At 37.6% G+C, this 26564-nt stretch overlaps 1 protein-coding gene across 1 annotated transcript in view; it reads left to right on the top strand.

Annotated features, from left to right (window-relative positions):
* The window catches only part of GABBR2 (gamma-aminobutyric acid type B receptor subunit 2), a 262847-nt gene that overhangs the window by 224712 nt on the left and 11571 nt on the right, over nt 1-26564 (top strand). The window contains exons 9-12 of the mRNA XM_009280673.1: nt 5313-5393; nt 8588-8738; nt 9278-9410; nt 22776-22883. Coding sequence (XP_009278948.1) covers nt 5313-5393; nt 8588-8738; nt 9278-9410; nt 22776-22883 — 473 coding nt within the window. The remainder of the gene's footprint in view (nt 1-5312; nt 5394-8587; nt 8739-9277; nt 9411-22775; nt 22884-26564) is intronic.

Genomic DNA, 26564 nt, shown 5'->3' with positions numbered 1-26564 from the left:
GTCGGTCTCTTCTCCCAAGTAACAAGCGATAGGATGAGAGGAAATGGCCTCAAGTTGCGCCAGGGGAGGTTTAGATTGGACGTGAGGAAAAATTTCTTTCCTGAAAGAGTGGTTAAACATTGGACCAGGCTGCCCAGGGAAGTGGTTGAGTCCCCATCCCTGGAGGTATTTAAAAGATGTGTAGATGAGGTGCTTAGGGACATGGTTTAGTGGGCATGGTGGTGTTGGCTTGATGGTTAGACTAGATGATCTTAGAGGTCTTTTCCAACCTTAATGATTCTATGATTCTATAGGCTGCTAAGTGCTGAATAAGTGGCAAGATTTTCTAATGTGCTAAGCATCTGATCACTCCCACTGAATTACGATGGTTAAGCAAGAGGGGCAGCTGACAAAGAGTGGGAGAAGGGACTGTTAAATCGATGTCAGAGGAAGGTTTTCAGGGAGTACAGTGATAATTTCCTGAGTAGAGAAGCAGGAGGAGCTATATAAAAAAATTTTGAAAAACTTTTCAAGGAGAAGGAGACATGGAGGCGGCACCTTATGCAGGAATGTTTTTTCAGGACAAACTAAGACCTCAATACTGTGTATGCTTTCAGCTATAGATTATGTCTTTTTTCTGCTGCTTCTAAGTTGAGAATAGCCTAAGTGTCCTTTAGATGAGAAACCTCAGTGACGCTTAGCTTATCTGGAGAATGTAAATTATTAAATTTGCTTTAAAATGTACTTTATATTTGTTGGAAAGGAATACTCATCACTTGCACATGTTTGTCTTTGTAGTTTGCATGGAATTCTAACTTTATAAAGAGCTGCAGACATAACAAAGTATTAGTAGCGTCAAGCTACAGTAGGCTATTTAGAGCTTTGATGTCCTTAATTCTCATTTACAGCCATGTGGTTTGGGCACCACGGTAATGTTAGGGCAGACCTGTTAATTTGTCTTTGTTCTGGTGGGCTAGACATAGTTTTTTACATCAGTATAATCAACTAGATGTGTAGGAGTTCATGAATGCATTCACATATCAATATACATATTTTTGTAACTTCGTAGGTTACTGTCTTATTTCAGGGTGCCCTTACTATTATAGGCATAAATTATACTGGTGATTATGGTAGTGTAAATGTGTTTATATTGGCTTAACTGCATCACCACTAGGGTTGTTTGTACTATTTCAGTCAGACTGGTATACTTGAAGGTGCTATAAGCTTTAGATATAGACAAAGTTTTAGTGTCATTAGGAGCTAGCCAGCATTGTCTACACAGAGGAAAACAAGGAAATCATTCTGTCCCATCTCTTACGCATTGCAAGTGCTTTCTCTCATCCTTAAACATCTCTCAGTAGAAACCATCTTCATGAGGTGTGAATAAGTACACTTATAAAAATGTAGTGGAAATGGAAATTATGACATAGAGTGAAAGGAACTGAAACTAAGCATAGTCTCATCTGAAAATTCTCAGTGTTAGAGGTTATCAGTCATACTGGCAATCATAACACTGTTGTGTGTTTTGGTAAGTTTGTTCTACTTAGTTGATGTCAGTTGCAGGATTACTTTTGCTTTTATTCAACAAGAACATGTAACTACCTGATGTGCAATTAAAAATCTGTTGCATTACCTTGTAAAATATGGCCCAATTAATTAAATGGTAGTGTATCAATTTGTCTGGAGTTGCTTAAAGTAGACTATAAAATTCTGTAATAAAACATGTAGAAGAAAACAGTTTAATTCACCTTTAAGAGTATTTCAGTTCTTTGTTGGCAGAAGGCTTTCATCTTGGCTATATCAATAATCTATTCTGTGGCAATTAATTAATGACAAGGTTTAGTTGTTATTAATTCTGTTAGATCGACATAATTTTCAGTGACCTATTTCTGGGCCAGTTTTCTTTGGGTTGGTTAGTTTTCGCTTTTTTTTGTTCCTGTGTGAAAGAACAGCTGCAGATTCAAGTTCTAAAATCACATCACTCCTGTCATGGTATGGACAAACATTATCTCACAAAACAAGTATATTTTCCCTCATATTTTTCTTCCCCATTTTAACCTGAGCAGGGGGGTTTCAATACAATCTCTCCATCATGAGTATGGAAAGATCAAGTTAAAAATAATGAAAACAGTACAGAAAGAAGCCAACACTGTATTCTGAATATTGTGTAAAGCACTTTGTTGGTGTATTTATTTGAAGGATTTCCACTTCCTCCTGTACTTTTGTTGAACACACAGATTTTGACAGATATGAGCTACATTATACAAACAGTATACTGACTTGAATGATTCAGAATTTCCAAAGGGAACTCGAGGGAACGGCATATAGAAAAGTAAAGTAGAGCCTGCAGCCCCATCCTTAGCTACGCTGCCTGTGCTAGAGAGCAGAGAACGCCATACTGCTGCCTTCTTGCTTCCTTTAATTACTATTTGGCGGGGGTTTCAATACAATCTCTCCATCATGAGTATGGAAAGATCAAGTTAAAAATAATGAAAACAGTACAGAAAGAAGCCAACACTGTATTGTGAATATTGTGTAAAGCACTTTGTTGGTGTATTTATTTGAGATTTCCACTTCCTCCTGTACTTTTGTTGAACACACAGATTTTGACAGATATGAGCTACATTATACAAACAGTATACTGACTTGAATGATTCAGAATTTCCAAAGGGAACTCGAGGGAACGGCATATAGAAAAGTAAATATTTGGCGGTGACTTTATTACTGATCACCACTTGTGCTTGGGGAACTGAAAAACCAACAGCTGTAGTTGTACTCCTTGCTGGAGTACAAAAGAGCCCAAAGACTATTTGTGTCTCCCCCTCAGCACCCTTGTAATCATACTATGATATGGATAGTATATCCTTCCTCTCAATAAAAATATGGTTTATTTCCATCATAGACTACTTTCCACAATTGTAACCACTTTAAGATATCAAATATCTTTATGGTTTTTCTTGACTTCAATAAACCTTGGCATGCGCTCTATGAACTGTCCTTTCCCATTTGTAAGGGACAAGGCACTGATAATGTGGTTCCTGGTACTAAACACTTTTTTTTTCCACACTCTTGGGTTTCTAAGTCCAAAAGAGTCTTGCTCTTCAGCTCAGTCCACCATGGAAGGAAGTTTGTTTCTCCGAATAGCTCTACCGAGCTCCATTCCTACAAGGGCTAGCTCCTGGTACCCAGGCTAGCTACCTGTAGGCTACCTCATCTATATTGCACTACACTGCAGTTACCATCATAGGCATATTCTCAGTGTTACTTCATCTGTAAAGGAAGCCATGTAAGAATTTATAAATGTTGAAAAAGAATGGCATTGTATGTCACATGAAGCAAACACAGAAAGTTTCTCAATTGCAGTACCTTAATCAGTAGACCACAGATTTATGCTCTCTTTTGTGTATGCTTCCCCACCTATTACGTGCTTCTCGCATCTAATCTAGTCCCAGTAACCGCTCCATACAGACATGTTTGTGGAGCAATTACTCTTTTCTCTTCATTGTTCATCAGAGCTGTCAGGTTTTAGCCTGTTGCTGTAAAGTTGTGGCTAGACCAACACTTAAGGTACGTGTCCTCCCCATTTGGTATAAGTAGATGCTGTGGACTATCTGGCATCTAACACGCAAATTGTATGTCAGTATGCATCCTGGTGTTTGTCTCTCTTCTTCTAGGTTGTGTTTTGATGTTTTAGATCTACAGGTAATAGCTGTCATGCTACAAATACAGATGGAAGTGAATTGGTTCAGTTTTTAGCAGTAACCATTTTAGCTTTTAGATGACTACTAGGAAGATTTTATTGTTTAAGACTGTCAAGGATTTATGCATATATCTATTTCACAGAGAATTTTCAGCTGGTGACAGAAAGTATAAACTTATATTTACTCCTAAGACTATATAATGCTGTGTGGATGGGCTTTGTGAAACTGCTGCTGGAGACCAGAGGATTGCACTTTTATTCCAAACTAGTCTAGGGGCCCCGCAAGTGGATCATGCTCATGTGAAAGGCAAATCAGTTTTCAGAACTGCAAACTCCAGCTTTTGATGGGGGTATAGCAAATGCCTAGGTATCTCTGCCAGATTTGTAGCTCAGTCTACAATTCTGTGTAAACAATTTTAACAATAAGAAGTGTGGTTTACGTAAGGAAAATTTTTGCCTCCTGTGAGCTCTCAGATTAGTATTAATCAGCCTGTAGATTTTACTGAAATGGAGCTAGCTGCTCCATTCGGCAGAGCTAAACAGGCACAATCACTTTGAGTGAGAAAGGAGAAAAGGTTAATGTGGAGCTATTGGGTGAAATACAGTCTTTTCAAATTTGCCATCTAGTTCAAGATCATCAGCTCCCAAAATCAGTGTCACAAATAGGGTCATGATCTCAGAATTTAAATGTAAATTGGGTTGTGCATGCCCAGATATAGAGGCCTGAAAGGAAATTTTTGGCTCTGCTGAGCCAGCTCATCGAAGAAAACTTTAGCCAATGTGCCTGTGGTTTGCAAGTCTCTGATCAAAATGTGAAAGTTTTAGTGTAAAAGTGATAATTTTGTAAGTTTCTGCACTTCTAAGACATACCAAAACCCCAACAGAAATAGCAGAAATTAATTGATGCCAGATGTCATCAGAAGTGTGGGACAAATGTGTGCCGGAGTTCCAGCTACTGCGGCCAAGGCAGCAGCCAAACAAATTAAGTTCCTATATCTGCGTTACTCTATTTCATTAGGTACAAGAAGACCATATATGTGACGATAATCCCAAAATAGCAGATGAGAGTAACAGTAAAATTTTAGCTCAAGTGCACATTGGCTTTAACTATATAACATAGTATGTTTTGCAGTCAGGATACTAATGAGTTGCTAATTCCCGGTCAAAATAAGAGATTAGATTCCCAGCATATCTATTAACTAGCCAGTCTACTCCATACTGGCTGGAGCCTGCCACTACAACTCCCCTGGGAAATACTTCACTAAGCAAGATGTCCTAGTGGTTTAAATGAGAGTGGAACGTGTGATTTAGCCATGTCTGTTCTCCCAGCAAAATGTCCTACGCGGTGTGAGCCAGTAAGTGTGTGATCTTTCAGCTGGAGATGCCTGTGCCCAGTAACAACAATTCCCTGATTATGCAAATGAGTTCTTAAAAATACTTTGCGTTTCTTTAAAGAAGCAGAAATATTTCTTTTAATTATGTTAGCTGTCTGGCATTCTGCTTTAATAATTCATACACTTCAGGCATATTTCTTTTCCTTTTGATGTACTGTCAAAAGAGAAGGCAAAATCAGTTACATAATTGAGAACATATAAACTGCCATAAACAATCACTCTTGTTTGTTTCTCTGCAGAAAGGAAGGAAGTGAAGGTGGGAGAGTACAATGCTGTGGAAGACAAACTGGAAATAATCAACAACAGCATCAGGTTCCAAGGTAGGAGAGAAAACTAGGAAGAGGTACAGGTATGACATGGAGAGCTGTATGTAGTTTGTAAGACTGCATGCTGTTAAAGAACCATTTTAGGATTTTTAATAAAAAAAAGCTATGACACTGTACAAAGAGAAAGGGAACTGAGCTGTGCTTAAAAAAATAGAAGGAGAATTCTGAAAAGAAAATCACAAGGTTTTGATATTGTATAATTGTTTTTTGTTCCAGTGACCAGGACAAATTCAAGTTTACATGTGTACACAAATGTTCTTTGATATCTCAACAAGCTGCAGATATGTATTCTATTTCATCTCCCCCAACCAATAGTGTTCTAATTTCATCTCTATTTCCTACTCCCCCAGTTCATTTCACCTGAAGGATGCTCTCGTATGCTATGTTTGCACAATCAAGAAGGAGGTGGTTGTTTTTCTTTGGGAGGTGTCTGTTAGGCAGTTAGAAAATATGGTTTCAGAATACCAAGGCTAGCTTTAAGATGGCCCATGTGAAACAGGGCTAGAGAGGGTGTTCAGCCCAGCAGCACTCCCAAGGTCCGCAGCAGGCATATAGCCTGTGTTGCTGTATCTTCCTGCAGGTTTTCTTTTTTTTCCCCAGGCTGCTCCAAAGTTAACATCAGGACTTCCTCTGCCCTCACAGTAGTTGGAGTGCGGGCATGCCCACGCCTTTCTGAGCATATCATCATGGCAGCCAGATATCAGCTGAAATGAATTTTTAAGGGACTTTCCTGTTGAATATAGACATATACATTCTTTTTAAAGCTAATAATTAAGATTTAATCTTGAGTTCTGCTATGGTGCAATTCAGTAATGGAAGGTAAAGTCAGCTTCATGAGATCTGTGTGATTTCCCCTGGGAGTGGGGGATGAGTATCAGGCTGCTGTAGCCCGTGCTCTACTACATCTGCCTGCAGTGTCCCAGCACCCAAGGTTTGCATGAGCATGACTGGAGTTTCACTGCAGTGATCTAATCCATGACTGCTTGTCCATCTGCTGGAGCTTTCCACCTTTCCTTTTGGTATCCTTTGCTGCACTTAAAAGAGCACAGCTACATGCACTTCTCACATCTGTCTGGAGAATGAGACTTCGGAAATCAAGAGTACAGAATCTGTCCCAGTTGCTAAAATCTGGGACCCAGCAGATTATTTTTGCTGCAGGGAGGAACTGATGGTATAATTGAATACTGATTCAATACCACTAATTTCCAGAGAATATAAGCAGGATGAACCAAGTAACAGGAGACAGGTTTTGTTCGTATTTCCATGCCTTTATGGACAGTAGATGATGGGAAAAATTCTCTGTTCAGGCTTTTTTCAGGATCAGACTCCTAGTTCTTGTTCTGACTGCATCTGGTGTTCCTTCCACCCATAGCTTGTCTTAGGTTTGTCTTAAGATGCATTATGTGAGTCACAGTGAACCTTCTCCATTTACACACCTTAAATTTTCATTGAGGCAGTCATGTATATGGTGTGGAGGACACTGTTGTTATGTCTTCCAGGCAGTATAAAAAACTTAGTAACTTTAAGTATTTGAAATGAAGAGTAGTAAATATAATCCTGTTTAAACCATTGCATAAAATTGCACACAAGAGAACAGTAATTCATAATATTAGAAGCAATAGAATTGAATGGCCATTGCACAAATAAGAAAATACATTTTATAGAATCACTGGTTGTTTAATAAGTACAAATCATCAATATACTCTGTATATTTTAGATACAGCAGGGTGGTTTCTTTTTTTTTAATATTAGTTCTTTTAATTCAGGCATGTGCTTTATTGTATTTTTGGCTTGTTACTTGCTGCCTAATTTTGTGAAGTGTCATGCACGGTAAAGGTACGCTCTGAGGTGGGAAGGGGAAAAGGGGAACATCTCAGGTACTTTTCTCCAATATCAAATCAGCAAATGGTCCCTTGACTGTCACTTTATTGTGATCACCTGAAAGGAAATTTTTTTTGCAGAAATATTGGGCATAAAGACCAAAGGGTAACAAGTTTCCATTGTCTGAATTGGTTCACCTTGACTGGTATGGATAAAATTCTCTCTACTTGTATAAAGCCTTGAATATTCTTCTAGGTGCAAAGCAGAAGAGTGAACGCAAAATTTAGCTATGGCAGCTGCTAGTCAGCTATTTACAGCTCGGTGATCAGTGGGTCCACAGAGCTCTGCCCGTGCAGCCGTTTTGTGAAACGAAGCTGCTCTGCCCCGTGTGGTCATTCTCACAGCCCCATGGAGAGCTGATGTGAAAGGACAGGCTCAGGCACTGTAGGGCACACAAATCCCTTTCTGAAGGAAGACAGTGATGCAGAAGGCCTTTTGCCAATCCCCTGCACCAAGGAAAAATTTAGTAAGCAGGTAAAATGGAGTGCGGGAAGTAGGGAATGCAGAGCTTTATTGCATTTGTCGGAAAGTAATTCTTCTCATTAAACCGAGAAGCCTTTAACTAGTGGGAGCTGACTGTCGATCAAGCACATGGCTTTAAACATAGTTTTTAAGTTCAGACATTCAAGTCCACATCTGCAGGGACGTGCAAAGTGGGTCTGTCCCTATAAAACCTTTGCTACCCCTTTTTCCATGTTGTTCCATTCTGTAGAGTCCTGAGGGCACCAACAGCCCTGCCTCCCCGCCCCGTCCTGGGACTTCCCCCACCCTGCCCACAGCCCAGGACCCCATTTTAGCCCCCCGGGGCTGTCAGTCCCCTCCCCAGTGATGCCACACCAAGGCTGGTCTCCAGCTGTGGTGCATATCTAGATAGGCCATTTGAATTTGCCCTGGTGATAATGACAGTACGCAGAGAAACGATGCCCTCTGTTTTCTACTCATAGCTCTGTCACTTGCTTCAGGAAAGCATAACCTCCTGGTAAACTTTACAGTCATAGTATGCATTTTAGTGTTTATTTACACTTTAAAATGAGGATAGTTAGCATATATTTTATGGGGTTCTGCATTAGGATTTTGTTGTGTTTTTCTTCCAAAGAGGATGTTTACCTGCTCCAGAAATACAAACCTTCTTGTCAATCAATGTGACTAACACATGCCTGTCAAAGTCAATGATTTCATCAGCTACTGATGTGATTCACAGTTGCTAGATCTGCTAAATGAGGTATAGTACTTAGGAGAAGCAAATTTTCTTACAGAAATTCTACATCTAGCTGAGCTTTAGCCTTTTTTTCTTCTTGTAATTCTAGGACTTGAGCCTCCAAAGGACAAAACAATCATACAAGAGGAGCTACGCAAGATCTCCCTGCCTCTCTACAGCATCCTCTCTGCCCTCACCATCCTAGGAATGATAATGGCCAGTGCTTTCTTGTTCTTCAACATCAAAAACAGAAATCAGAAGTAAGGCATTCATGTTACTTCTATCATAGAATCACAGAATCGTAGAATAGTTTGGGTTGGAAAGGACCTTTCACTACTTCTTTGGTATTTAAATGCCATGTTTGTAGAGTCTGTCATCTATATATATGTATGTATAAGGAAAATGTTAAAACTGTAGAAAGATGATATTTTAGAACTATTTAATTAAAATCACTGTGTAATATATTCACATTGAAACAGATTTTCTATCTGTTAAGACAAGTTCTTTTATACTGTCTGGAAAGTGTAATTTTTGTATTTATGTTTCTCTGTCTGCCATTAACATTAACCCTAGCCAATTAATCCATCAGTAAAATAGGACGTCTTTTTACTAAACATTCAAAAACCTGAAACAATGCTAGGCTTCATAAAGCAGCAAATAGTGTGCATGCCTATAGATTTCATGGAGTTCTACAAGAAGGGTTATCTGTTTACCTGGTTACAAAAAGCTCTTCTTTATTGCTCTAATAGCCTAGCAGTAATCCTTTCCTCTTTAATGCACTATCACCTTTTGTCCATAGACTAATAAAGATGTCCAGTCCCTACATGAACAACCTTATTATCCTTGGAGGGATGCTTTCTTACGCATCTATTTTTCTTTTTGGTCTTGATGGATCCTTTGTCTCCGAAAAGACATTTGAGACACTTTGCACAGTAAGTAATTCCATATATTCTAGTTTAAGATGGTCTTGCAGAAAGCTCTGCAAGATATGCAAACAGAAAAGTTCAGTAGTTGGATGTCTCATTCCATTTAATCACAGATTCTCTTAGTTCTTTCCTGAGATATTTTCTGGGACCAAATTCTGAAACATGCATAAAGCTATATTATTATTAGTGAAAGCTTCAGGTGCATCGGGATTTGGCCTCAGACTAAAAGAGTAGATGTACTTTCTTGTTTTGAAATTATATATATGAAGATGATTTATTAAAGGCTGTATTTGTAGCATGACAACTAGTAATATCTGTGAAGCTACTGTTTTCTTTATAGATTCCATATTACTTTGCTTCATGACTGCTGCTTGTTCAGGTCTTTTTAGTCAGTCTTTTTGGCTGAATCTCCAAAGACTTCTACTACTATTTCCAGGCTAGACTATTAACTTACACAAGCCTAGATCCATGTAGAATATATTCTCGTTAAATCAAAATAAGCAACTCTGAAATATGTCCACCTAGAAGCTTGTATTGTCTTAACTGCTTGCTGTAATAAGGATGTTTCTATGGTTTGAATTACTACATGAACTGATAGGGGGTTTTGTCTGCTATTGCTTTTGGCTAGTATTGGAAGCTGATTGCACACTGCAACCAGTCACCGATTCCGACTACGGTAGGTTCTCAGCTCCAGTGTTAGAATAATTTGTGTGAGAAGTAGCAGCATCATTATATAGTAGCTAAGCTTCTGTGCAAAATTTTGAATATTGCTTGTCATGAATTATCTCATAGAAATCCTGCTTTGACAACAAACTGTAAAGGTTTAAAATGTGAGGACCAAAGACTCAAATACTTTGTCTTACCATTGCCTACGGTAGTCTTTTACTTTTGACAGTGAGTCTTTATAATCGTTAGTATCAGGTGATGCACTCAACCCTTTAAAATGGAGGCTTCCAAACTAAATTCTGGGAGCAGCTTGACTTATGGAATTCTGCTTCTCAGAGGACATTTCAAAGAAAGGGAAAGAACTTCACTGCAAGGATATTCCTTCCAAAACCAGTACAACTAGCATTTAAATTTATCAAATATTCTCTCTTCAAAAAATCCTAAGACTATGCTTCATCCATTGCCTGAGAATATCAGACTTACTCAGGAGTTATCCTCATTATGTTTTTGATCCTTCTTCAGGACTCTAGAAAGATGCAGTTCACAGCACCTTTGTTTAGGAGTCTGAAATTCTGATGTCATCACTGGAGAGAGATAAACTTTACTTCCAGAGGATAATTCAAAGCATGAAAGTTGGATGGCTAAAGCTAGATGGTGCAGATGCTTCCCAATATTTCAACTGAAATCCTCCATACTGGCTAAAACCATTATAGAAGAGAAATATCATGTGACTTGTTCAGTGTTACCATTTCAAGACACTGGAGACCTCTTTAGTACACGTCAAGATGCACTAGTACATATAGTATAGATGAACATATAGGATTTTCTGGACGAAGTCTTAGCTTCCTTAGTTGGGCCTGGGCACAGCTGTATTTTAGACACCTAAATGTTAGCAGCAAAAGAAAGGAGAAGGAAAGAATACCCAGTCTTCCTACAGCTAGAGTGCAAATTCTCTATATAGCTCGTAGAAAGAGGTGCCTCAAAAGCTTCAAAATCCTGTTCACCTCTCCCAAACTAAGTATATAACTGTCTGAATACATAGGGGCCAATAGGAAGTGGGAGAAGCCAGCATCCATTTTTTATCCAGCAATTATGCCCTTTTTTGTGAACCAGCTTGTAATGGAGCAGAAGTGTCATGAGGAAGCCAGCTGTTGATGTCAATCACCATTCTTTTCTCACCCTCTGTTGCAGAAGAATCTAGTGGCAGGAGGTGCAAGTTTTAGGTCCTGATGTCTCCTCAGCCTTGAGAGGCTTGTATTCAGAGCTCCTGACTTCACTGCCAGGCTGTAGGCCATTGTATGACTAGGCTACAACCCTCCTCTTGAAGCAGCCAAGCATTGCTGAACAGAAGGAAAGAAAGTAGGAACCAGAGGTACTTATCAGCATGGAGCTGTTCTAGGGAACAGGCTTCCATCCAGATTTAGCTATATAAAACTAAATTTAAGTCCTCCTTTAAATGTGAAACAGCTCAGTCTTAACTCTGAAAAATGAACCAACATCCAAAATCGTGTGTCTCTGAGCTAGAACACTTCAGCTATCTGATTTTTCTCTAATTTGCTTCTCAAAATGTAACCACTACTGTCATATTCTAAATGCAACAAAATTTAAGTGAGGGCTGCTTTGTTCTGTGTTATCTTACATATCTCTTCTTTTTTATTTCAGTTTGTACCTGTCACATTATGTTAAGTCTGTTTGTCTGCCTGCCATAGAGGGAAAGATCTGGACAGGCACTTGAATAAGATAACTACTTTACTTAACTGACCAATAAAAGAAAGAGGTGGGGGACAATACTGTGTTCTTAAAGCCAAACTTTGATTAAGAAGTATCGCCACATGCCTTAAACAGAGATTTTTTTTTTTAATATAGTTAAATTTTATTTCAACAGAGCAGAGTCTGTGAAATTTCTCCTCAGTCTTGGTGTTCCAGGTTTTCAGTCCAGTACAGAAGCATTTCTGATTGTGCTTTCCTGTACATGGCTACCAATTTATCTTATGAATTGCAGCTCTCTCAGGGATTAGTATTACAATCACAGATGCAAGAAACCCTTCAGAAGCAACCTATCAACAATTTTTTTTCCAACCTCCTACTCATTAAAACAAATCTTATAAAATTTCCTCCTCCAGTTATAAGTTTTTCAGTGGGATAGCTTATGTTTCTCTTAGAAATCATCTTTGCATGGCCACCATTGACTGTGTCAACGCACTTTCCCTCTATCTAGAAAACTGTGAAGTAATGCTGGGGAATTCATAAATATGGGAGACAAACCCACGTTTCTGTTCAGTAACTCTTCTGTCTCTCCTCCTCTCCCCCCAAATCATCCCCTAAGTGCTGGGTACAGCATGTACGTTTGGCGCCATGTCATGAACATCCATCTTTCCATATGGGCAATATGCTTTGTGGTTTCATAAGGACTAATTACAGATACCAGTTCTTATAGGATCAAATTTCTCTTCATCATCCATTTCCCTGGAAATGCATGATTTTGATTACTCATTCTAGCCATATTAGAGATTAGTTTAAAATTCCCATTTTATGCAAGACTGTGACTTAGTCTTTAAAAGAACCAGCTACAATGGAGTGTGATCATAAAAAGCTATTGAGCCAAAAACATGTGGGTATAACTATAACAACTACATCTCAGGCACAGAGAAGAGTCATGTCAATGGAGGGGGATATTTTTATTGTAGGGAAGTAAAAATTTTGATTTAGCCTTTATAAGCATATGCAAAACTAAAAAGCTGTCATTAGTGTTATCTCCTCTCTAAGCCAAGTAATCACCCTCTTTGTCTTCCATATTTCAAAAGCGATTAGATCTCACCAGAGCAGCAGTATATACATGATAGCAAGTTTATTTAATTAGATATGTTATATACGGTTTCTGTGATCATTCTGTCTTACAGTTTCATTTTCTGATAACTTTTTGACAACACTTATAGAAGGTCCTTAAATACTTCTCAGTCTACCCCAAAAATTCAGGAAAAATGGTTTCCAAATTGTAGGTATTACATTCCAAGTCTATTGCGTGTGCTTCCTCTATAGCACAGTGTTTGTAGCATTGTTTGGAGGGTGAAGTGTTTTGCAATCTCTGGTCTTTTCTGACTTTTCTACAACCTACATCTACATATGTTTTACGCTGTAGTATTCCAAGGACACTGAAACATGATATAAAATTACATCAGTAACACCTGAAAATTTCAAAGGATTTCTTTGATAAATTGTACCACCCTTTTCCACTCTGTAAGGCACTAGCTGTAGGAGGATGTGGTATGTAAGTCAATATGTTGAAACACAGAACCAAGTGTTAAGTGTATTTGAGAGTCAGCAAAGCACTTTAAACATGGTCAAATAATTTGCTGAATAGGGGTATTATGTAAGTCTTTGAAATTATATAGAGTTGACTCTGTGCTAGAGTGGGTAATTGGTTCTCAAACTAAGTCATTTTTATCTTGGTATGCCCATTCTCTATGGAAAAGTAATCAAGTATATTTAAATACCTAATAATTTGTGTTCTTATGGTAAGAATTCATGATACCAAATGTAGCATTATTTAGTTCCATGTCAGAATTAGAGATTAGGTGTCATATCGTAAAACTCCAGTTACAAGGAATTAAATCTATCCAAAGCAGTGAATTCTGAGAAAGTGGTCAGTGTCTTATAGAACTATTAGATCATGTCTTACTTAACAGCAACTTTATTGGTTGTACAGAAAAAGGAAAAGCAATACAATATTTTATTAAATGCATATGTATGCCAAAGTAGAAAGTGCTTCAGATATGAGGGAGAGAGAGAGAATGAGAATGATCTATCTTTGTTTTTAATCTCAGAATTACCATGGTATCATAGCAAAAAAGAAGTTAGAAGTAAGGGTGTGAAACAAGATGTGATGCCAACTGGAAAAGTGCAAGCAAGTGGAAAAACAATTGAAAGCATTCATTACATGGAAGAGAGATACTCAAAATTAGCAATGCCAGTGACATATCCTATGAATAGAGTAAGCTGACATACTAAATAGAGGTACTTAAAATAGAGAGAATATTAGATATGATCATAACGTTTAGACTTCTGTAATACATTCCACTGAGAATTTCACACTTAATACATTTAAGACCAGTAATGTCTTTGCAAGTTGGAACTGCTATGGGATGAAAGGCTACTATGGCCCTAAGGAAGAGCATAGTCTCCTCTTCTCTGTTATGCATCTCCCTCAAGTAGGCAAATAAAATGGTGTTCATATTCTCTGGATATAACTGATTAGCTTAGGGCTGAAAAGAAGGTTGTTTTAAGTACTCCAGGTTGCAGTGAAATGCCCATAGACTCCACCCAGAAAGGTCTGGTGTATTAGGTAGTAGTAGACTGAAAAGCTCTGCTTCTCCTCAGTTCTGGTAGTCCTGATGTGTAGCAGCACTTTCTCCTAGAGAGTGTGCTGCATTGGGCGATTGGAGTGACAGGGAAGGGGCAAATATCTGTTTGGAATAGTTCAATATAGGATTCACGCTGTTCTGGGAGATACCTATTCTGGAGATAGCAATTGTCTTTCAGTCACCTTTGCAGAACTCTTGAATGTAAAGGAGAGTAAACTCCTTTACACTCAAGAGTTCTGCAAAGGTGTTACAACAAAGATAAGAGGATCTAAGTCTTGCGATTTACACAGTCACTAAAATTAAGCATGCTTTATCTTGTTTATCTCACTAATTAGCATAATAGATATGAATTGCCAGAACCAGGCAGATATTCTGTGATTCCTGGTGATCTCGCTGAGTCCTGTCAGTGTTTTGCCTTGGCTAAAGTAAACAGAATGCATGAAGGTTTTTGCACACCTATGGTGTTCAACAGTGCCCTCATCCATCCCAGGTTGTCCTCAGGCTTCCAGATTTCAGTCAGTTGCTCTTAGCCATGATGCAGGCATTTGGAAACAGGCTTTGTACAGAAAGAAGGAACCAAGCAGTGGGGTGGGGTGGAGAGACAGAAAGAGAGAAGGAAAGAGTAGAGATACCACTGATAAAGTCCAGCTACCTACTGCAGTGTGTGTGACTATCCAGACTTTGTGTTTTTCTCAATCAGACATCCTGAGAACATGTACATTCATGGCAATAGTAGATGTTATAGACTTATCTTCTCAAAGGTGTACTTTAAAATGTGACCTTTAAATGTATCCAGATCTTCAGAAGCACTTAGGTTTTTTTGGCTAATATTATTCTTAATTACAGATCATGAACACTTGAAATCTGACCCTGTGTCTTGTAGCAATGTGAAAGGCAGGTTTTGTTCTTTTTTACTAATTTTTTATAGTCATATATCTGCCCCGCTGAGAGAATAGCTAGGCAAGGTGGAACTCCATGCCACCTTTTCTTGGGAAACCCTGAACCTGCGCAAGGTGAGGGTTGCAGGGTGGTATGAGTGGAGAGACATCCTGAAAGCCACATCAAACAGAGACTGAGAGACTGCAGTGAGGAGCAGGGAGGAAAAGCCAGGTGTGAGGGGTTATGGAACAGGTTCCTAGGTATGAGAGAGAGGCTGCAGGATGAGGGGGATGCTGTGCAATTTGCTAAAACTCTGAAAGTCATGGAGCTGGCTGAGAGCAGCTCTGGAAGCAGGGACTTGCCTTTAATGGTAAAGCAGGGAGAGGAAGAAGATGTATGAACATTCTGTCTATTTATTTATTTCTGCTTTGTCTTCCCTTGCCACTTTGAGTTTTCTCTGTTTAACCATTTTGGGGGGAGCTGACTAAAAGGAAAATGTCTGGGCAGTGCCACGTCAAAGCTATGGCTGTCTTGGTGTACTATGGGCAAGAGCCACTGGGACTAGACCCTGTGCTACCAAATAGCATCTAGCCTTGCTGTTTGGTTAGTAGTTGATTATGTGCTCCTTATTTGTACCCTTTATGCTCTTCAGGCATTGCCATAGGTTTGGGGTTTTTTTTCCCCCTTTGGACTTTATATTTGCCTAATTCTTTTCCTCAAATTGTTTAATTTTGGCCAGGAATTAAAAAAGCAACAGATAGACACTCAGCTCCTACTGAACTGCAAAAGAATTTGGACCTCTAATCCATTTCTTTGTCTCTGAAACCATAGCCTTTGTTTGTATTTTTAGTCTGGCCTTTTTCATTTTGTGTGTATTCTTTAGTTTATTTCCTACTTAATTGTTTAGCTGTTAATTTTAATCTCCCTTTTCTGTATAATCACTTCCATAATTGTCCTCACTGTCGTTCAGTCTGAGACTGATCTCACTCCTATTTAATTCAAAGGCAATTCTGTTGCTGAGTTTAACATGAGTCTGATCAGCTTCTATTTTAGTAAATGACATTTTCTTGGGGGAAAAAAAAACTAGAGACAAAAGTTACAAGGCTGAATAGATCCTTGAAACAAAATTATTTCATATGCTGAAGCAAATACACCACAACCTTGCCAGATATTTATTAAGGTAATATTTTTAGAACTTTTTGCCTCTCCTTAGTGAGACAACAGCCAGATTCTAAAGCGCCCTTATAGAATCAGGATCATTTGTAATATCTTTTACACTACCCATGGATTAATTCTGAAAAATGGTCTGAAATATATTAAGAAATCACTACAGGAGATCTCACAGCATGTGAAGAACCACTGTACTTAATTTATGTGAAAACAGCAGGATTCAATTCTCTAATGTTATTGCCACTTACATTTTACAAGAACTGTGCCGGTGCCACACAAATTCTAAAGAATGAGTTAAAAGTCATAAACACGTGTCAAAAAATGTTTGATATAAATGAGAAAAGAGTAATTCAAACGGATAAACTCATTCTTTGGGGCCTGCCTGTGCTCACACTGGGGATTTTGCAATGGTTAATGGAAGCAGGATCAAGCCCCAGTGAAAACTTGTTGAGATGACACACTTTTGTTCATCATAATTATCCTTTATGTCCCCAGTTTGCCAAGAAAAATAGAAGGTGCTTAATTTTCAACTCATGAGTAGTCCACAGAAATCAGCAGAATTGTCTACTTAAAGATAATTTTGTTCTCCAGGGCTAAACCCACAGCATGGTTTATTCTCGTGTTTGTCACTTTTAAGTGCCTAAGTCTAATACTAAGATGCCACCAAGCTGCTCAGCACTAATGTTCAGCTGCAGCCTAACCCTGTGGGCACTGCAGCTTCCAATCTGGTGCGTGTGCAAAACTGGCTCATTATTGATCTTCCCAAAATGAATCAGTCTGAGTCTCATAAACTAGGCTGGAGAGTGTCTGGAGTGTCAAGTCCTATGAAAGATTTGAAAGTTTTTATTTAAAAGAAATGATTAAAATTAAGGTCTTGAAATGGTACAAATGATGCTTTCAGGAATCTTAAATCTGAGCGATTCCTCTGCAGGAACATAATCTAAATGTTTTGCTAACTGAAGAAGAAATTATTAAAGAACCCAGCTGTTTCACTATCCCATTCAAATAACTGTTACTAAAAAAAAAAAAGTCACCTGGAGAAGTGATAAAAAGTTTGTGGCTTTTTATGCAACACACAGAAATTCTTAGTGCTGATACTTGGTTTTCTTTAATCTTCATTCTGAGTCTTTAATCCCATCTTCTTGTTGTTTGCTTGATCTTGGCAAACTGGATTACTATAGCAAATGAGAGCAAAAAGAGAATGTGTAGTATATTCAGTTCAGAGGGTTGTTTTTTGTTTGTTTGTTTCAACTTAACAGAGGAGTAAAATACATCACTTTCTTGAGCAACTACATTTGAAATTTTTATTATTGCTTTCGTGAGCTCAATACATTCCCAGGCATTCCTTGTCAGTTCATGACTGGGTGGTCTTTTGAATGCATATGCAGTGGTGGTCAAATATGGGAAAATAATGGAACTTCTTTAAAAGTGAAACTTTTTGCCTTTCATCAATTCAATCCATTTTCCAAGATAACCTTATTTTATAATTCTATATAGAATTGTAATTTTATTAAAATAAACTCAAATAATAGTGTTGTTTATCTGAAAGTTAACAGTACCTAAAATAGTGTTTTATTGTTTATCTGAAAGTTAACAGTATCTAAAATAGTGTTTTTGTTTGTAAGCTTCATTCTTAAAGTATATAAACAAGGAGAGACTTTTACTTCTTTGTTCAGGATGTTTCTGATGCTTTCACCACTTACTAATTTCCCCTTACTAACTCATTGTTCACAATTAGATGGCTTCTTTTATTAATAATGAGTTGTAATATCAAATAACTTTGTAGGTCTGTTACACAGATGTATAAATAGTAACCACTTCACCAGTCACATAACAAGGTGAAGGGAAAGGTGCAGATAGATTTGTGTGAAGATATCAAATAGCAGCATTCAAAACGTAGGCTAGCCAGCTAAAGCTCAAGGTTGAGAGGAAATAGGATTCAAATGGAAGTAACTTTATATAAGGCTGTTAAGCTGTCAGTGCTTATTATATGATGGAAGAAGAGCCTTACTTAAAAAAATAAAAGATCTTTAGCACTTTATGGATAGGTTTAAACCAGACTTTTTGTTGTAAAGGGAAGTTGAAAAGAAACGCTCCTACAAGATGTAAGGAGCATCTTGTCCATAAATGCAGTGACTCTTTAGCTGAACCTTACAACATTTGTTTAACCATTAGTATTTGACAAAGGTGGATTTTTGTTTGTTTTAAATAAAGATCACATCTGTTCCAAGTCTGGAAAATGACTCAGAATGGTCTGTTTCTTTGTGGAGACAGTGTTTGGTGGTTGTCAACTGTGTTGTCCACTAAATAAATGATTTCTAGCTTTTTCAGCTATCACAAGTAATGCACCTGTAAGAGCTTCTATCAAGTAATTTATAAAAACCACAAATTCCAGTCATGGGTGCATACATAGTATTTTTAAAACTAAGCCCTAAACCAAAAGAATGTAGGAAGTATAAAGAAAAGAGAACTAGGAAACTGAATGTTAGCGTCTGCATAGTCATACTTGATTGTTGTATACCAAACAGTATCATCTCCTTTGACACTTGTGAGTTGTCTTTGAATGATAGAAAACAAAAAATTTACAGGAGATACTCAATTAGTCAAAACATCTTATTCAAAAAAAGAAGTAACCAAGAAATATAAGCAGATAATTGAAGGTATATCCTAAAATTCAGTGAAGGCATGAGAAATTTTGTAATGAACTAACCTTTTAAGAAAAAGAAAAACAGTAGCTATTTTTATGAATTATCCTTCTATAGGAGCATGGGAATGTTTTCAGGTTTTGTGTCTAGTTTGGAGTAGGGATTTGAATGCAAGTTTCCCATCTTCTAAGGAGGTGCCTTTCCTGCTCATTTGGTGGGTACTGGGGGGGAGGCGATCTTCCCCAGCCTCTTCTGTTGAAACGCATCATTAAAAACTGCCAACATGAGAGAATTACTGATCGATTGCGTAACATCATGGCCATGCTCTCCAATTATAGGTGTTATTTTTATCATGTTCTTTCAAATGAGTGGGATTTGGAGGTATAATACATTTAAGAATATAAATGGGCAGATATATGAATTTCAGAGGCTTTTGCTGTTTTCTAAATTTTTCATTTTGCTGGCTGCATTAATGAATTATAGCAGACAAATTTGAGGTAATTTTCTTCAAAATTAAAAATTTATTTTCATCTGAAACTTATAATCTCATTCTTAGCACCAGCGATCTCATTTTGACAAAATCTCCTGATATCTTTAAGCCAGAATGATTCCAATATAGCCAATAGTTATATTATTCTAATTTGCATAATCCAGATCAGGAATACATAAAACTTTTTGAACCAAACATGATAAAAATAACATTTTTCTGAATATCGAGTTAGAAACATATTATGAGCATAATTGAATTTATTACTATTCCCAAGAGGCAATTACTTTTTCAGTGAGAACAAAACAGAGTCTTATTAGAGACATGAAAATACCATGTATCTGTTTGCCAACTATATCACTAAACTGTACACAAAAGAGCTGAATACTTATTAATAGCAGCAAAAAGATTGAATGCTAAGAATGGTTATCACAGCTCAATTGATGTGAAGTCAAAAAAAGATGTAACTGTCCAATATGAACACGTTGATATGAAACATATTTTTTAAATCACTCAGAGTTGATCTAACTGTGGTTTTACTGAAGTTATTAGCATAATGTATGATAATGGATAACGAGGAAAGACTTGAAAAAATATTTGAGTTAAAAATATTACTTTGCTGACCTAAATATCTATTCCCCTTTTTTTTTTGGTTATGTGTTTCTTTTTCAATACAACATTCAAGAAAGTCACAAAGTGACATAGCTCACGTGATCTGAATCTAATCGTAGTCGGTTTGCTAATTTTATTAATATCAAGACTAACCAGCAATCAGTGTGAACTGTATGTTCAGAGTCAATATCAGCAATGCCACAGATAAACCACATTAGATGCTAATAAAATGTTAATATATGCATACAAATATCTAAACAGTCTTCTATACATAATCCCGATGTTTTCTAACAAACACACACGCTGAGTTACATGCAGACACCTGCTGCTCACAGGACACATGGGTTGCCAGCGCACCCTTTCTTCTGGGGGTGCAGGTTCCCCTACACACACCCATCCTGTAGGAGATGTGGGCGCTCTGCCTTTGCGTGTATCTCTGCAACCTGCTAATGCCCACGCCAGTGAGGCAGCACCCCCCGAGTTCACACTTGCACACTTGAGGTGTGTGTCCCTGCATGGTGCACAGCATTACCAGTTTTGGGTGTATGCCCTCTCAGACAGTTTTGGGTGTCCATTTGCATACACTCCTCTTTGCCAAAACCCAAGGTGCCTGTTCTGTATGTACTTTTCTCTCACTAATTCACCATTATTGACCATACGTATCTTCTTTCTTTATTTATTTTAAGGAACTGTAGTAATTTTATGTCTCTTATTGCTTTATCAATATTTTTTGAGTGAGCCATATCTTTTTTTTTCTTTTCTGCCTTGATACCCAGTCACTAATGCTTACTGAAAATCAGGATTTCTATTCTACAGAAAATTTTGGGGGAAAAAATCATGTTTTGAATACAAAAATGGAAATTCTGAAGATGTTTGGAAAGGCAAAAACTAGATAACGTATTTGGAAGTGAAACATTTAGATTATTCCTAATATTGATCTTAGATCCCAAGTTTTGCATCTTACTACAGCACCTAGTTTCTCATCAATATGCATGTCCTAAAGTTACAAATTAAAAATCCCAAACTCTCTAGAAGTCAGATGTGAAACCAGGCTGGTTTCCAATGAAAAACATTGCCTTTAGGTCATCTAAAGATTTTTTTTCAAAATCCTTTCTCAGAATGTCCTGGTTTCCACAAATCAGATTGTTTTTATATCAAAAAACAGCTCTACTGGCCAAGGATGCATGGTCCACATGGCCAAAAGAAGGCTCGTTTTCCCCTTTCTAGCTTTGCCTTCCCTGTCTTTAGCCATTGTCTCTCCCCCAGTTTTTCCATCTGCAATGCACAGTGCATTTTATTTTTACTTCCTTGTTCGCTTTTGTGCAGTCTCCCTTTTTGACAGCTGGCCCAGGTGGAGTCTCTAGAGGGAGGAGAAGATTGTTCCTCCTCCTTGTGGTTTCTCGGGCTCTCAGATTCAGCTGTAGGCTTCCAGCTCCCTGCTGTGCCTCTTGCATGGTCTTCCACCTGCTATGCTCTGTAGATTCTGGTCCCTCTTTGGGGAAGAAAATAGTCTGTTCAGGGCAGAAAAATTTTCAAACAGCCAGACCTCCAGGGTAACGAAAAGAGGAACTTCCAAGGAATTAGTGGGGGCTGTGCAGAGCTTGCTAAAACTCTGAAAGTCACAGGCTTAGCTGAAACGAAGTCTGAAAGTGAGGACCTACCTACAAGGATGCTATGGGCAGGTGGGAAATTGTACAAAAAAGCTTTTGTAACTTGTATTCTGTCCTCCCTGGTCAATTTGAGGTTTTTCTATTAAAAAAATAAGTCATTCTAGTTTTTACTCTAAAGACATCATGTCTTTTTTGTTTAAAAATCCTTTGTTTTTCTCTGGGAAGCTCACTATAAGGAAAATATCTAGATAGGTCTATGTCAAAGCTGTGGCCAGCTCAGGGTCCCATTACTCCATTGTTCTGTGTAAGCTCACCATCTCCTTTTTCTTAGACCCATATTGTGGGTATTATCTTTGATTCAGGTCTTGTCCCCGAGGCCTGCCCACCAAGGCTATGTTCCTGTCTTGCCATTTTTCCCTATATGATAATTTTAAGGTCAGTTTTTCTTATCTTTCCAGAATGCTCAGGGTCTGCACTAAGTGATGCATACCTCACATAGTATATTTTCCTCTTATTTAGTCTGAGTAACATCTCTACTTCTCTGTTCATTTCTGTTCAAAATGTTGCTGTTAATAATAGCTCCCGGGTAGTTTTTATAGTCTCAGTCTCTTGTTTTCCTCCACTAGTTCCTTCCTCTGCCTGCACAGAACACAATAAAAGTGAAAAAAAATGCAGAATATTGTAACAGAGTTGTGGTTTTATATATGGAAGAGATTGTTAATTCAGCATCCAGATTTGTTATGCTTGGAGAGGGGATAGAGGGAGGAGGAAAAAAGCAAGAAAGCAATGAATGAGACAATTCTGAAATGCCAACATTTTTGTGAGGTTCTTTGAATATTTTTTTCTCAAGGTCTTGAGAAAAAAGTTGGCTGAAATGATGATATCCACGTTGTCTACTGCAAATTAAACGGCTTTGTCTTTTTTTATATATATATTTTTAGGTCCGAACATGGATTCTTACAGTGGGATACACAACTGCATTTGGAGCAATGTTTGCGAAAACGTGGAGAGTTCATGCAATTTTCAAAAATGTAAAAATGAAGAAAAAGGTGAGGGGAAGTAAACTCTTTTCTCGTTGCCCTGTTAATATGATTTTCTAACTGTTTTGCTACCTTTCCTGGATGGCCATACTTGTGCTGACTCTGTTCACGTGTCACATTCAAAGATCCTGAATGGTTTGATGTTGGGGCTTTCTTGGTCTCCTTTTTAGTCTCTGAGAGCTGGAGTCGAGCATCAGCCCTTCAGTCTTTATAACGAGAGGTGGACAGTGGAGATGGCCGTAAACTGTCAAAGTGAATTCGGATCCTCACTCTTATTTAGTATGTTGTTTCAGCATCCAGAGGTCTCCTTCTGGTAGATTCACAGCTGTTATGAAATGTTTTCTGTATATGTCTGTTTGGGATACAGGTATTACACACAAGTGTCTCATGGATTGGTAGGAGGAAGCAAGAGAAAGTGCTGTTTATACAGCTTTCTGTTTCTAATTTTGACTGAAATTGCATAAGCTTACCCTAAGATTGATCGGAATTGAACGACAGTAGTCATCTCTGGCGTTTTTGGTACAGAACATTTTCTGTAAACAATTAGGCTCAGCTTAGGAGTAGTACAACACTTCATGTATGTATTGTTTATTTGATATTTTTCCTGTGGAGATTCTTTTCAACATGAAGTGCTTGTAACCAGATGGTTTTATTTAAAAATGGGAAAACTGGTGAACAGAAATCATTTTGATGGAAAAAACATTGAGAAATATGCGTGAAACAGAAATACAAAATTAATATTATTATAGAGTGAGAAGTAGTACCGAATGCAGTTCTTATATGCAGCTGCATAGATTTATTTTAATAAGTAGCTGTCATTTACACCCAAAATAAGTAGAACAATATTCCAAAACCTCGTCAGATTCCACTGTTTGTTTTCCTCTGTGTGTGGTCATGGAAGAGCTGTATTATTACTACTTTTGTTAGTACTATGTTATTTTTTCTACAGTTGCAATATGTAGAGAGTTGTTGTCACCACCTTTCCCTAAAAAGGTTTGGACTTTAGATAGACAGAGAGTTAACTCAGTTTCTGAGAGGAATTATGTCTCAGGTTATTAAGGAAATACGTGCTGTGGCTGGAACTGGACCTAGCACTCTGGCACCTTAACAACACAACCACCTAGTCCTTCCCTCTACTATTCAGTATTGTCAGGTTTGCTTAAATGTTTGTTAATTAAATCCCAAATATCATTCAATGTAAAAGATAATGAAGAGTAAATAACAAATACCTTAAAACTAACTAAAGTTATAAGAAATTTCTGTACCAGAAACGGGATACTCTGGATGGAGGGAAGTGGAGACCACCCTTTCTGCACCTGTGCAAAGAGCCCACTGTAATGTATCACTTCATGCTACCAGAGTCCAGTATATATTTTCCAAGGATCGTACACTTCCTGTATTGAAGATTTTTAATCAAAGCTGAGCCAGTATTTTACCTTCTTGAAAAATGAAATTTTATATTGCAAATATGTTTTCAGCTATATTGGTACAAATCTTCGTAAATTAGTGAAGTTACACAAGATACTGCCAGTGTAACACATAAAGCTTTTACTTAATAACCTTTATTATCCTGAGAATTTTATCATTTCTTCAATACATACTATTCCAAACAGGAATGAACGGGTACTTCAGTGGACTGTCACTAAGTATTTGCTTTATTGTTTTTTAGAAAACATTTCATTTTAGAGCTTCAAGTTGCTACTCAATATTAAATTTCACTGTCTGTTAATTAAACATAATCCTCAAATTCTACATAGGCCTGGTCTTCAACAGGCCCATCAACAAGTGCAAATTGTAATTGTTTATTCTGGATGCTGACCAATGAGATGCTTCGCTCTGAGTGATACTGGTAACGTCAAGGCTATTAGGGCACTTTATTCAATATTCTGGAATTAAGTAAATAACGTATTTTGTTCTGTAAACTTTAAAGAATGGCTGTTCCACAGAATATCTTGGTTTGCTTTATTTGGGTATCCCACTCCAGAACACAAGCATGAATCATAAAAGACAACAGTTTTCTTAATGCAAAACAAATTAGTTATCCATGATAAATGTTTACTAGTCATACATTTTCTGTCTTTGATGTGCCAGGTTAGATAAAAGTGTTTTCAAGGGTTGATTGAAAAACATGGCATTCTTTACTTATGTCTTACAAGAAGGACATTTCCATTTTCAGTAGATGTAGTTTACGGACAAAGCATTTTGTATCTATGGAAGCATAGACAATAGAAATTATCCCAAACAACATCTAAACTGATAAATAAACAAGGTAGTGCTGCATGAAAAAGCACATTAATGTTTTTTGAATTAGCTGTGCTATGACAGAGCAGACTGGCATTTCAATACTAAAATAAAGTTCCAAAATTATTTAAGTACTCTGGATCCTATTCATTTGTGATTCCTTCAGTTTCCAGCTGCATATAAGTATGACAGTAAAATCTAACGTTTAGGCATACCACTTTTGCCTGTCATCCTGGATATTTTCATCAGGAAAATTTTCCAAACAGTGAAATTTTTTCACAAAGTGGAAGAATCTCTGTGCGGCTTTTGAAAATATTGGTTCATTCATTTCATGGAACTATGCATTCAGTAAGGAGAGAAGAATATAATGAATGAATCTTATTTGTCTTCATCAGATAGGGTAAGCTTGCTTCCAAGCCATTGTACAACATGGCTTTGTGAAGAGATGAGTGGATTTCTCTCTCATTGTGAGAAAATATATAGAATTTTAAATAATAATACACTACAGCTCCATTTTAGTGCAGTGGAGAGTGGAACTAAATGATTTAGAGTGTCTTGAATTAGGTGAAGATTTGTGTTAACTTCTGTTTATAAAGCTCTCACAAATCTCTCTTATTTTCACCCATTTATACATCCACTCCTTTGTATTGGAAAAAAATAAACAATAAAATTCAGAATACACTCATTCTGCTATCAGGCTGCTAACTGACAAATTTTGCAAGATTCCCAGAGCTCTGTTATGATCTTTGATCTTGCTAGGGCTCAAAGGAAGGAAATTAAAAATGTATTAATTTTAGCTGGATCTGAAACAGGGGGGTGCAAGGGAATCAATTCTTGTCAAATGGAAATGACAAAATCAGTAGGGGGAAACAAATTATTTTTGAGTTTTAAAGAGGTTAGTAGAGATAATGGAAAGTTCAATAAAATTAGTATTAAAAATAACTGTAACACTTATAATTGACGTGCAATTCTGGTTTTGATATGTCTCCTTTCTGTTGGTTTGGACAGCAGAATATCTTCTGCTCAGTGAGAGGTGGGGACTGCTTTTATGTTTCCCTCGCCAGCAGAGGAGGACTGGTAGTGGATAAGAGGAGAGAGACAAGAATGTCAGTGGCAGGAGAGCATGTGGTGTCCTGGCGAAGCTTTAGCTAGCTGAACCATTTGAAGAAGCCAGCCCTTCTGGTAAAATTTAGAAGGTTGCAGATCTGTCTTTTTTGATGGGAACTGCACTGTCTTAGGTTTTAGGGGGCATTAAAGCAGTCCTGCATAGTGACTGCTCCTACACAACTCCAGTATGCCAAATAAAGACCTTTTACTTTTGACAAATGCCAGAATAATAACAAAATTCAAAGCAGTGGTATTTAAAGCCTCCATAAGCTTTATATATTCTGCTCCCACAAAGACAACTATTTGACCATTTGTAAGTGAATACAATAAAGCATGATGATC

Source organism: Aptenodytes forsteri, unplaced genomic scaffold, assembly GCF_000699145.1.
Source record: "Aptenodytes forsteri isolate BGI_AS27 unplaced genomic scaffold, ASM69914v1 Scaffold291, whole genome shotgun sequence".
NCBI classification, from domain to species: domain Eukaryota; kingdom Metazoa; phylum Chordata; class Aves; order Sphenisciformes; family Spheniscidae; genus Aptenodytes; species Aptenodytes forsteri.
The sequence above is the reverse complement of the archived record's forward strand: the minus strand, read 5'-3'. Positions and strand labels throughout refer to the sequence as shown.